The 14322-nt window shown below is 35.0% G+C and overlaps 1 protein-coding gene across 1 annotated transcript in view; it reads left to right on the top strand.

Moving 5' to 3' along the window:
- LOC106058225 (protein FAN-like) overlaps positions 1-14322 on the top strand; it is a 44783-nt gene that overhangs the window by 16897 nt on the left and 13564 nt on the right. Inside the window, exons 13-18 of the mRNA XM_056035400.1 lie at positions 9682-9761; positions 9970-10060; positions 11627-11690; positions 12015-12117; positions 12324-12393; positions 13431-13562. Of these exons, the coding sequence (XP_055891375.1) occupies positions 9682-9761; positions 9970-10060; positions 11627-11690; positions 12015-12117; positions 12324-12393; positions 13431-13562 (540 nt within the window). The remainder of the gene's footprint in view (positions 1-9681; positions 9762-9969; positions 10061-11626; positions 11691-12014; positions 12118-12323; positions 12394-13430; positions 13563-14322) is intronic.

Below are 14322 nucleotides of genomic sequence, written 5' to 3'. Positions count from 1 at the left end.
AATTACTATTTGAGCTATAATAATTATTTATCGTACAATATTCATTTACAACTACCTAGTGTACACATATCTATTAATTAACTATATTAATAATTTGAATCTTTGAAAATGGCTGAGTATGAAAAACTAATAGAGATAGTGGAAAAACTAAAGTTAAAAGAAGATGATAGAGCTGCATTCATTAAAATTGAAATAGATAGAATTAGAGTAGAAAAAGACAAGCAACGGGAAGAAAGGCTACATGAAAGAAGACTGAGAGAGAAAGAACAAGAAAACTTAGAGAAAGAAAAAGAACGCCAGCATGAAATAAAATTAAAAGAACATGAAGAAAAAATGGCCAAGCTAGCAAAAGAAAATAAAGACAATTCAGCAAGTCAAACTTCATCTCATCATCAGTATCATAGCAAATTTAGGAACTTTGACCCAAAAGAAGACACATTGGAAAATTTCATTATTCAATTTGAATACATCTGTCAAACAGCAAATATGAATAGTGCACAAATGGCTCAACAACTTCTAGCTAACCTAAGAGGTGAACCACTAAACATCATCGACACACTAACTATGGAGCAAAGAAAAGACTACAACACAGTAAAACAAAGACTAATTGAACATTTTGGCAAAACGGAGGAGCACTATCGAAAACTTTTTAGGGAAATAAAACTAGCCAAGGATGCAGATTTAAAAAGAACAATACATAACATGCGCCAAAACATGACAAAGTGGCTACAACTCGCAAACTGTAACTTAGATGACCCCAAACAGATCTTAGATTTCTTTCTCATTGAAAACGTCTTAATAAATGTTACAGATGCAGCATTCTCATTCCTGAAGGAGAGAAAAATAAAAAATGAAGTTGAATTGATATCAAACTTAACAACATACAAAGACTCCCACCCAAACATCACCATTGACAAAAGGGAATTGTACAATGTAGCTGCAACAGTGACAGAAAACCATCCAAGAACTACAAATAAATTTAAATATGCCAAGAGCATACAATGTTTTTTCTGTGGCATATTGGGTCACACCAAAGCAGAGTGCAGAAAGAGAATGGCATCAGAAAAACAGCAATATGTAAATAGAAACCATAAATATGGAAGAGATAACAGAACTTTCCAGAGCTTCAGTCCTAACTACAATAGATCCTATCAACAACAATATAACAGAAGAACATGGCAAAGCTACAGTCCAACTAACAGTAGATCACATCAAACAAACAGAAGATGGCAAAACAACAGAATGTCTAGAAGAGACCAATTTCAAGATAGACAACATACTTACCACAATAACAATCATACCAGACAAAATATAGCAGCTGTAGCAACTGAAACACCAATAGAATATGAAACAGTAGCATATATACAGACAAAGGTAGCCAAATTAAAAGTGTATCCTGCATATGTGGATGGCATTAAGGTATATGCATTACGTGACAGCGGCTGCACCTCAATCATTGTAAAGAAATCACTAGTAAAACCTGAACAAATACTTGAAGAAAAGGTCACACTGAGTTATGCAAATAAAGACTTATGGGAAGAATGTGAAACAGCATTAGTTTTCATTGAATCGCCATGGTTCACTGGTCAATACAAAGCCATAGTAATGAACAACCCAGCTGAAGAACTAATTTTAGGGAACATAGAGAATATAGTTGAACTGTCAGAAGAAGCCTTAGTAAAATGGGCTAATAGTGTAAATCAAGAAAATATAGAAGTAGCTGCAGTAACAACAAGAGCTCAAGCTAAATTAGATAAGGAAAGCAGAAACACTGACACAAGTGAAGTGACCAGTGAAAGAAATAAAGGCAAACAGTATATTTCAAACAAAGATACTGTACATATAGAGTGTCAAACGGAGAACACATCAAAAATAAAAAATGACAAGAAAGACAAATCTTTTATGGCCATAATTCCAAACATGAATGTCAACAAAGATGAATTAATTGAGATGCAGCAAAATGATCCAACAATTTCGAACATATGCAAGAATTTATGCAACAGAATTGAAGGACCATACAGCAAAATAAATGGAGTAGCTATAAAGCATAAGAAAATAAGAAATGGAAATGAAGTGCTACAAATAGTAATACCTCAGCAATTGAGAAAAAGCATCATTGAAACATGTCATGACAGTCCCTTGGCTGGACATATGGCTTACACAAGAACACTAGAAAAAATAAGACACAACTGTTTCTGGCCTAAGATGGAGCAAGAAGTGAAGGCATATACTAAGAGTTGTGTACAGTGCATAAGAAGAAATCCAATCACAGGGAAACACAAAGCACCTCTACAAGAAACAGATACAGTAGAGACACCATTCGAAAAACTAGCCATGGATATAGCTGAACTTCCAACTGTAACAGCTAAAGGAAATAGATACATATTATCATTCATGGATTTTGCCACACGCTGGCCTGAAGCTTTCCCATTAAAACACATTGATGCAAGTACGATATGTCAGACGTTATTACTATTATTTACCATGATAGGCTTTCCTAGAACCATTGTCAGTGATAACGGAACTCAGTTTAAAGCGGCCCTAACAGCCGCATTTGCAAAGTTAACAGAAGTCAATCAAGTCTTTAGTACAGTGTACCATGCACAAGCGAACAGTATTGTAGAACGTTGGAATAAATCTATGAAGATTATGTTGGACAAAGTATGTATGGAAAACCCAAACAACTGGGATGAGATGCTACCATATATATTGTTTGCGTACCGTGAAGCCAAGAACGAATCAACAGGTTTCTCTCCATATGAATTAGTACATAACAGAAAAATGAGAGGACCATTACATTTATGGAAACAAAACATGCTTGAGATTAAAGAAGAAGATTTCCCACTTATAGTGAAGAACAAAAATCAGTTAACATATGCGGTCAAAACGGCACAAGAGAATATTAAAAGAAGCACAAAGAAACACAGAGACATTAAAAACAAAAATAGAGTGTTAAGAGAATTTGAAGAAGGAGATACAGTTTACGTAAAAATGCGAGATGAGGAAGAATTTTATGATGGTCCATATACTATTGAAAAGAAAGTAGGAAACGTAACATATGAAGTTGAGATGAATGGAATAGTGAGGAAATTACATGTCAACAAACTGAAAGGTAGCCCCAGAAGAGAACATGCTATGGTAGTACAAGGCAATGATGCGGAAGAATGTGAGACATTTGAAGATGAGACAGATAGCGAACTAAATTTTTTTCTTCATGCCTGTGCTGTATCACAACATATTGAAACACCAGCAGCAAATGAAGAGCAAGTAGAAAATGTATTGAGAGAGTACAAGGATGTGATTACAAATCAACTAGGGAGGACAAGCATAATTCAGCATAAAATCAGATTGAAAGACTATTCTGCAATAAAGAAAAAAAACTATACAATACCAACAGCATACTGTGACAAAGTTAAAGAAGAATTAAATAAGTTACTGAAGGATGGAATAATCAGAAGGGTAGATGAACAAAGCGAATATGTGTCCCCAATAGTAATAGTCAAAAAGAAAGATAACACTCTACGTGTGTGCTGTGATTTTAGAGAATTGAATAGCAAAACAGTGATTGATGCAGAACCACTACCTCTACCAGAACAGTTGATAGAAAAATAGGAAGCTCAGAAATATTGACCACTTGTGATTTGAACCGTGGGTTCTGGCAAATAGAGATGGAGGAGAGATCCCAAAAGTTTGCCGCTGCAATTGGCCAGGTCTAGTAGGAGTGTACCAATGGAATGTTAGTGAACAGTACGGCAACATTCCAAAAATGTATGGCCAAGTTGCTGGAGGGAATAGAAGATGTAGTTTTCTACGTGGTTGATATCTGCATATTTTCAAAAACTTGGGAAAATCACATTAAAACTCTCAAACAAGTATTAAATAGGCTGAGGGAGAACAAGTTGACTATAGCCCCTGATAAACTACATATAGGGAAAACTAAAATAGAATTTTTAGGCTATGAAATAGGAAACAAACAAATAAGGCCTACTAGAAGCAACCTAAATAAAATAATGCAAGTTAAACCACCAGAAACTAAAAAAGACATTCAAGCCATTATAGGATTATTTAATTTTTACAAGAAATTTATTAGTAACTATACACAATTAATATCTCCTCTTTATGACTTATTAAAAGTAAAGAACAGCAACAAGGACACATATAAGAAAATAATTGCAGCTTCTAAAGAATGTAGAGAAGCAGTAGATAAACTCAAAGAAATATTTAATGATGATAAGAGATTACATATATCCAGTAAAGATAAAGTATTTGAATTATACACAGACGCATCTGACACTGCCATAGGAGCATGTCTTATGCAGAGAGATGATAAGAATAATCTGGTCCCCATAGAATATCTTAGTAGAAGATTATCCAGGGCAGAAACAAGATACAGCACCATAGAAAAAGAATGTTTAGCCATAGTGTGGTGTACACTGCGACTAAAAAGACATCTGTTAGGCAGATTTTTCCTAATATTTACAGATCATAAACCATTAACCACTCTAAATGTTAAAGCAAATACTAATAGTAGAATTACAAGATGGACCATGATCCTAGCTGATTTCCATTTTGAAATAAAACAAATAAAAGGGAAAGATAATGTTATTGCTGATTTTATGTCCAGATATATTCAAGATAATCAGAATGACTTAGATAATGATCTATGTCATGTTAGTCAAAACTTGTATTGCTAAATGTCAAAGATTTAAGATTCACACCTTAAAGTAAAAAAATTATTTTTACAACCAGCTATGATGTCATGTTGTAAGTATTGAGCATTATTTTGTAAACAATGAGTACTATTTGTAAACATTGAACTAGAACTAAGACTTCATTTTTTTAAAAAACTCTATTTGTAAACAAACTTTGGAATTTGATTACTTCATTGTAATCTACATTTTTTTCACATTCTTTTGTCAACAAGAATAACATTTTTGTACTCAACAATGTAAACAAATATTGAATTTTTTCCAAACTTATTCAGTACCTAGCTTAATTTTTTTTCCATACAATGTAAACATTATTTTTCCCATTGTATTGAGAACAACTGTGACAAATTTTTTTCCACAGCTATTGTAAACAAGATTGGAATTTTTTTACTATGTCATTTATCACAATTATATAACTTAGTCACATTTTTCAATACTATTGAAAAAAGGAGATTGATTCATAATGTAACTTATTTATTTAATGTCAATTAGTGTAATTAAATATTGACATACACTTGTATTTTTTTGAAAACATTTTTGTCAAACTATTCGTATGGACTATATTTTTGTAACAATCATTGATGTAAACAAGAAGATTGTTGTACAAACTTTTTGATATTTCAAGTGCTGAAAGAGACACTTGATATTATTCTTTTAAATTGGACTTACACATTTTTTCACAACAGATTAAAATAAATACAACTAAACCATTATGATGTTATGCTTGTATATATATGCTTGAACAAATTAATGTAAACTCAAAGATTGTATCACAACTGACACATTTTCTCAGTTGAATTTCTTTTGACAAAAGAGTTTTTTTGAACTTTGTACACAATAATTATTTGATAAACAATGTAACATTAAACTTTTGCCATTACTAGCTACAAATTATTTGAACTGTCATATGGAGAAATACTTAATTGAAACATAAGGTGCATGCAACAAGCACTATGAAGGATACTCATCATTTTGATTTCATGTTGATACTTTTGATCCAATATTTTGATACTTGAATTATACATATTTACTTGTGTAATATTAATGCACAAAAAATTTTTATGGAGATGTCAAACCTCATATTGAAGTAAATGGATACATTGAATTAGTAACAATGATCATTAATCAATTTAATCTTGAATTTTGACTCATATTTTGAATTTTTCTATACTTATCACTTACATATTGAGACTTACTTGTAACATTTTCTACATGATTTGTAGATATTGTACTATTGGTGTTAAAAAAAAACCCCAGACTTCTAACATTTCTATAGTGTCAAAGATTTTTTATAAATAGATATTGTGAATAAAAACTTGTATTAATTTTTCACATTGTGACATAGGAGATTGTCTTTGAAATTTTCGTCACACTTTGCACATATTATTATGAAAAGACTTGTAAATATTGAACACATTTGAACATTGATGTATATATTAGAACCACATGTAAAGAATTATTTGGGATGTTAAGTATTTGACTCAGAGAATTATTTGAATTGCCTTACAAGAATATGATGAAATAGAGAATTTTGCCCTTGTATGAATTTTTTTTGATTCAGCAAATATTTTGTGTAACACTGTCATATCATATATTTTATTGCAAGTTTGTAGTTCTATTTGAACTCTGCAATTGTACATTTCATAGACCCCAAGAATTCCAATTGATCCTACTTATGATAATTATGTCGTCAAGCTAAAAAAAAAAAAAAAAAATTTCTTCAAAATTTTTTTTCAAAAGGGGGGTGATAGGTAATGTCACCACCTCAAAGTTGGTGCCATAGAGTAGAAACCCTAATTCTGTATTGTGTATGTTAATTCCATATTGTGAATCTTATTCACAACCCATGTTGCACTAAGGTGAACACTTTTGACCTTAGGTGAACCAGAGAGTTAAAGGCAGTCAGTCCACATAGAGATCTTGTAGCAAGCACTTGTATTGAGTCACTTAAGATATAAGCAGTAGAGTTAGATGTTTAAAGTAGTTGGTTATAGAATAAGTACTAAGTTGTGATATTCGTATATTACTGTTGGATTAATACTGACCATTCCTGGGTCGAATTGTATGGTGTATTCACTATGTGGTGTTATAATAAACTTATTGTATCTGCTACACCCAGCGTCATTTCATTATTCAGTGATTTATAACAAGAACCCAATGTCACCACCACGCCTACATTGATAACCACAGCCACATTCATAACATATAAAATAACCCAGTGACATTTATAAAACCACTCAGTGACAGATGACTTATGAGGCTGATGGTGCGATAGTTTTGACAGAGTTGTAAGTTGCCTTTCTTTGGAAGGGTTATTATGAGTGATTGGGTCCAGGGTTTGGGCCAATCTCCTGATTGCCAGATCTTGTTGCAAATCATATAGAGTGCGTTTATCATAGTTTCTCCTCCCGCCTGAAGAAGTTCGCCAGGAATGTTGTCAACTCCGGCCGATTTTCCCTTTTTCAGGGCTTTTACTGCTGCTGCTACTTCCGAGCGAAGAATCGGATAGTCGTCAATGTTGGAAACTGTCGGGACATTTAGTATCTCTGGATCTCCTGATATTTCAAAGTTATACAACTCTGAACAGTATTCCGTCCATCTTTTCAACACATCTTTGTCCTCGGTTAAGCATTTGTTGTTTTTGTCTTGTATTGTGTTGGTTCTTCCATGCTTTGAAGTAGTGAGGTCCTTTACTAATTGGTACGCTTTTTTGCTGTTGTTTCTATTAAGTCCCTGTTCAATTTCTTGACACTTATTCTCTATCCACTTTTTCTTCGCTTCTTTCATTCCCTTTCTAATCCGTTTGTTGACGCTTTTGTATTCTTGGACATATTTTGGGTCGGACAGCTTTTTCCCTTTAAGCTCCCGTCGCTTGTCACAGAGGCATAAGGGGGTATTGGGGCATAAGGGGGTATTGGAAAGGGGTAGTACCTTTGTTGGTCCGGCATGCTGCACCTTTAGGTGGACGGCCTCACTGGTCCCCTTCCAACCCCTAAATCTCTCACATGTGGCTCCAAGCGCCATGCCCTGGAAAACCGCTTCAGCTGGCAGACTAAACCATGTGAGGGAGTGGTGATAACATGGCACCACTGGGCGAAAGGCCTTCTAGATTAAGGTCACCGGCCAGGGCGGAAGAGTCCCAGGATGGACTACAACGGCCACGTGTTCAGGACCAAGGCGATCCACCTAATTGGAGGCATTCGGCTGTGGTCAGCATGGAGAGGGATGGGCGCCGTCATGCAAGTAAATAGCCCTTGTTACACCAAATGAGATGATGACCGTTAATAAACCCATACCGGCTCGGCCGTCGCCCGGGTTACCAAGGGCCGCGCCTACCGTTACAGACCAGGGTGGGGGTGAGAAGTATACTACTGGTCCATGCAAAACTAAAATAAATACCAGAAATAAAATCACCATAGGAACATGGAATGTGAGATCACTAAGAGACGAAGGAAAAGTTGAAGAGCCCACACATGAAGTTAACCGACTCCGTTTCAACATCATAGGACTCTCTGAAATGCGCTGGAAAAACATAGGTGAAACAACCACAGAAGATGGCCATAAACTGGACTACAGTGGACTACAAGATGTTCACGAACAAGGAGTAGGATTTCTTGTACACAGGAACTACAACAACTGCGTTGTGAATTGTTACCCTCTATCCAGCCGACTCATCTCCATACGTTTAAAGGCATCACCCTTCAATATCACCATCATTCAAGCCTACGCTCCTACATCAACATATGACGATGAGGCAGTAGAAGAGTTTTATGATCAATTACAGGAAGTGGTCAATAAGGTCCCGAAAAAGGACATCCTTGTTGTACAAGGAGACTGGAATGCCAAAGTAGGAAGTGACTCCTATCAAACCTGGAAAGGCACTTGTGGAAAATACAGTAACCTCTCAACCAATGAACGAGGTCGAAGACTGTTAGAATTTGCGAAATACAACAATCTCTTACTGGCTAACACACTAGGATGCCACAAAAAATCGCGTATAACCACATGGCACAGTCCGAACGGAGAGCACCACAACCAGATCGACTATATCATGGTGCAACAGCGTTTTAAGACAAGCATCCATACAGCTAAAACAAGAAGTTTTCCTGGAGCTGACATTGGAAGCGACCATGACCTTGTTATGACGACCCTTAAAGTACACCTAAAAAAGGTAACAAAACAAGGACCTACCAGGATAAAATTTGACCTGGACAAGCTGAAAGACCCCCAAGTAGCTGCCATATTCGAGGCACAAGTAGGAGGACGCTTTGCAGCCCTCAACATCTTGGACTCCAATGACCAGGATATCGATACGCAAGTCAATATGCTAAACACAGCAGTCACAGATACAGCCCTGGAAATATTAGGGAAGCTCCGCCCGCCCAAAAAACCCTGGGTAACAGAGGATATTTTGGGTTAGAGACTGGAAAATCAGTTAGCGATAGAATTCTCTAGGGTAAAGACGTGTTTATTTGACAGAAGCTTTTACTGTGGCCTTTTCTTGGAATAAAAAGATTATAAATTGTTCATCAGTGTTGACCACATCTCTTTACTCGTTATACGATCGTCTTGTTTATTCTGTATTGTTGATCAACTACATTGAATACACCCTAACAATAAAACTCAAACGCTTGTAGAGTAATTGATTGACATTCAAACAGTCATCTAGAGTTGACCTCAAGACAGCCTGAACAAGTACATCACATAGGCCACACAGTTTCTGCCTTAACCTATATAGATTCATTCAACTTTTTTGTTTTAATTGCATTATTGTCCTTGCTTGCCTTTCTTTATAATTACCCGTGTAGTTCAAGAAAGACTGTTGACTGATTTTCTTCAGGGGTGCTAGTCAACTTATTGTTGTGAATGGGTTTTTTGTTTTACTAATATTTTTGCTTGACTTTTTAGGCCATAAAAAAAACGCCGTGCTGCGGATTTGATCTAATTTATTGTTTCTTATCGTCTCACTTAGATCTTGATGATGAAGATTCTTATCGAGACTTGAGTAAGCCCATAGGTGCATTGAATAAAGAACGTTTAGACAGAATTAAGGTAAAGTGGAAAATTCCATAATCAAGAATATTGTTCTCAATTCTAAAACTTTGTCTATTATCAAACTAATTTTTCTTTGATATTATGAAATAGGAAATGAATCAGTTAATACAAAACTGTATTTTTAATTTCTTTTTTTTTTTGCATAGCACAACTTTTATGCTTATACCATCCAATCACTTTTATTTTATTTTAAACTTTACATTAGGAGAGGTTGCCAGACTTACCAGAGCCAAAGTTTCTGTATGGGTCTCATTACTCGACACCTGGTTATGTTCTATTCTATTTGGCTCGTATAGGTAAGTAACTCAGTGTGATGAGTTTAAATTTGTTTGTACACGTAGTTGATAATGTTATTTTACCTTTTTCTTTCTTCTGGATTTATTTTTTTCCTATAGGTTAGTTTTATAAAAAGACAAAGAGTTAAGTTAAAATAAAGTTCTCCTTTCAGACCATGCGGTCTCTAGTGCAGATGATGATAAGGTCATCTGATTATGCCACCCACATTTAACTAGGGTGTCATGTGGCCAGCAGGTACCCATTAAAGCTGTGTGGAATCAGAGGCACCCTAAAGATCCCTGAAACAAAAAATCCCAGTCCTTAACATGATTTGAACCTGGGACCCGCCTGTTCAGAAGCCAAGTGCTTTAACTTTCAGCCACCATGCCTCCCTGACATGAACAAACTATTAATTTGTTAAATTTATCTTTATTTAGCATTAACTTCCTTGTCAGTTTTATTCTTTTAATGAATTAAGTATTGGAAGCATCAATGTTTTCAAAAGGTTTTATGATAAGCTACAAAAAAATCGGCTAAAATTGCTCTAGCAGAAGTTCATGCCGAGATCTATTTATGTAACACTTCTCCTTAATGAGAGCATACTGCTTGGATGCCAGATGGTTTATAAATGTTTTGTTTGTGTAAGACCACTTACACTTAGGTCCTCCCACACTATTTTGGCGCATATGGTGGCAAGCTCTCTCTCTCTCCACAGAGATTGGTCGCTGGTGACTTTCACTGCCTCTTCCCTTCTGGAGCCCACAGAATTTAGATCTAAGAAGGTGCAACACCATGTTATATGTGGATCTCCTTTCTTCCTTTTCCTCTTTTTGACTTCCATTTGATGGCCGACTTTTTGGTCAACATGTTTCATCTTGCTTAAGGATATGTCTCAGGAATCTCATACCATGTTTGGTCACAATTTCACTCAGGGCACAAGTGCCCATGTGGGAAGAATGGTTCTTTTGGTGGCATGATCTCTGTGTGTTATTCATAAAATCCTTTTCAGACATAGCTGCTGTTCCCCATTCATTCTTTTTTTCAACCTTTGTATAGGACCACATTGGTTTCTTACATATTTAAAAAACTTCTGTTTAATAGGTTACCATGGAGCTAACACTTTTACTTGTGCTGCAGTTTCCCCTCAAAACTAATGGTTTGTGGCCCTTTTGCCCCAAAGAGCTCACTACATTTTGAAGAAAATCAAGACTTTCTTTTTCAAAACTTTTATTTAGATTTTTGCCATTTGAAGTCTTGTTCTTTATGTCTGTTATATGGTCAAAGTTATTTCAGCCTATGTTATGTGTCTTAACAGTGTTTTATAAATAAAATTATTATTATCCATACTTGTCCATTATCTTCCAGATGGATGGGGCAAAATATGTAGGTCACAGCTGGGGCTGCGTAGCCAAGGGAAATACTGCATTCTTCATTCATCTTCGGACTCGAAGACTATCCTTATTATTATTATTATAAAAGGATAGAACTTATGTAGGCTGAGATAATTATTTCCCATTAAAATGTTTTGTTTCTTTTGTTGTTTTTTTTCATGTGTTTTTAATTTTCTGTTGCTATTGTACTTTCAGCTCCAGAGTACGTCCTGTGCTTACAAAATGGAAAGTTTGATCACCCAGACAGAATGTTTAACAAGTGGGTATCATGTTTTTCATAATTTTATTTAGACATTCTACTCAGAAAAACACAAACACGCATATGCATGACAAAATAAACACATGAAATGCAAAAGACTTAATTATCTTCTTTTCTGAAGTAACATCTTGTAATATATAAGATTAAAATCACACCAAACAGAAATACTGTTGGGCCTGTTCCAGCCTATTGACTATTTAGTTCATCTTTCAAAGAAATAGTTGGTCTAGTCAGGTTACAAGAATTTCACTTTTATTTCCCACTTTATAATAATGAATAATCCTAGTCATGGATTATTAACACTGCTAATTATTGATTGTCCAGTTTCTTTGACACTTGGAACAATGTCTTATGTGGAGCTTCAGATTTTAAAGAATTAATTCCAGAGTTTTACAGTGGAAATGGAGATTTTCTTTTACATAGAGGGGTAAAACTTTCATCTGTTTTTTAGACGAAACAAAACCTAATTAATTATTTGCAATACTAAGATTTTATAGTATTACATTTTTATTCTGTTCTTTCTAGTTTGGCAAGAAATGTGAATTTCACTTGACCTGTTTATTTTGTTTGTTTGGTTGTCTTAACTCAATAATTTGTATTTATTTTTGTTCTGTAATATCAATCTGTTTGCAGCCAGTGACATTTGGATTTAGAAATGATGGCAGACCTGTAGGTGATGTAGAATTACCTCCTTGGGCGTCTTGTGAGTTGTTGTTTTTTTTATTGTGTGTGTACAAGGGGGGGGTTAGTGTAAGGTAGTGTAAGGCTAATATATACTTGACTTATAAGATAAGATAATTTTTATTGATCCAATCTAATGGAAATTCAGTTTGACTACAATTGACAAGCTCAGCGAAACTACTGTACAAAAACAATATTGATTAAAAATTCTAACAACATTCACACACGAAAACACATACACATTCACAACCAGCCCTTTATGAATTTGACTTCTATGTACTTCTCGATGGCGACAGATGATCTTGTAACACTCTGACCGAAAGTGGGATAAAGGAGTTTTTAAATCTTTCAGTTTTAGTCCTAATGGAAAGGAGACGACCACTTCTTTCAGATCTTATGTAACTTGGGCAATTTAATGATATATTCAAGACTTATACTTAGCCAATTTAATGATATATACTTTATTTATACTTGGCTAATTTAATGATATATACTTGACTTATACTTGGCCAAATTAATGATATATTCAAGTCTTATGCTTGGCCAATTTAATGATATATACTTGATTTATACTTGGCCAATGTAATGTATATTGTGATGTTGCCTGTTCAGGCTGTCTTGAGGTCAACTATGGATGACTGTTGAATTTCAACCAATTACTCTGCAAGCATTTGGGTGTTATTGTTCGGGTGTATTCCGTGTAGTTGAACAACAATCCAGACAAAACAAACACATCGGTTTTAACTAGTAAAGAGATGTAGTCAACGCTGAAGAACAATGTACCATGTATTTATTCTAAGAAAAGGCCGCAGTAAAAGTCTCTGTCACTAAACACGTCGTTACCCTAGAGGATTATATCGCTAACTGATTTTCCGGTCTCTAACCCAACATATCCCAAACGTCACTAGTCCCGTTCAATATGCGTCTTCTATGGTGCGTCGCTAAATAACTAACCTATATAAATAAGGTGTCTAACAATATACTTGACTTATACTTGGCCAATTCAATGATCCATCTTCTTGATTGCATACATGATTGATGAGAAATGCTTTCTTGCAGCTCCTGCAGAACTTGTTACCGTTCTGAGAAAAGCTTTAGAGTCTGACGTTGTTTCCAGGAATATTCATCATTGGATTGACCTTGTGTTCGGCTATCAGCAGCGAGGAGAAGAAGCTTGGAAGGCAGACAACGGTGAATTTACTATTTCCTAATATAGTAGTTGAAAGAAAAAGTGTTTTTTTTTTATATTGCTGTGTTTTTGTAGCTGTACTAAATATTGCATGTCAAATATTGGGCCTAAGAATTAGACAGAGCTCTAGTGACATCTAAATTAATTTTAGACAGAGCTCTAGTGACATCTGAGTTAGTTTTAGACAGAGCTCTAGTGACATCTAAGTTAACTTTAGACAGTGCTCTAGTGACATCTAAGTTAATTTTAGACAGAGCTCTAGTGACATCTAAGTTAATTTTAGACAGAGCTCTAGTGACATCTGAGTTAATTTTAGACAGAGCTCTAGTGACATCTGAGTTAATTTTAGACAGAGCTCTAGGGACATCTGAGTTAATTTTAGACAGAGCTCTAGTGACATCTAAGTTAGTTTTAGACAGAGCTCTAGTGACATCTGAGTTAATTTTAGACAGAGCTCTAGTGACATCTGAGTTAATTTTAGACAGAGCTCTAGTGACATCTGAGTTAATTTTAGACAGAGCTCTAGTGACATCTGAGTTAATTTTAGACAGAGCTCTAGTGACATCTGAGTTAATTTTAGACAGAGCTCTAGTGACATCTGAGTTAATTTTAGACAGAGCTCTAGTGACATCTAAGTTAGTTTTAGACAGAGCTCTAGTGACATCTAAGTTAATTTTAGACAGAGCTCTAGTGACATCTAAGTTTATTTTAGACAGAGCTCTATGTAATCCTAACACATTTCTAATTTAAAATTAAAAAAAA

The sequence above is a fragment of the Biomphalaria glabrata genome, chromosome 7 (assembly GCF_947242115.1).
Source record: "Biomphalaria glabrata chromosome 7, xgBioGlab47.1, whole genome shotgun sequence".
Taxonomy (NCBI): Eukaryota; Metazoa; Mollusca; class Gastropoda; family Planorbidae; genus Biomphalaria; species Biomphalaria glabrata.
Note: the sequence above shows the minus strand (reverse complement) of the source record. Positions and strands in the feature narration are given on the sequence as shown.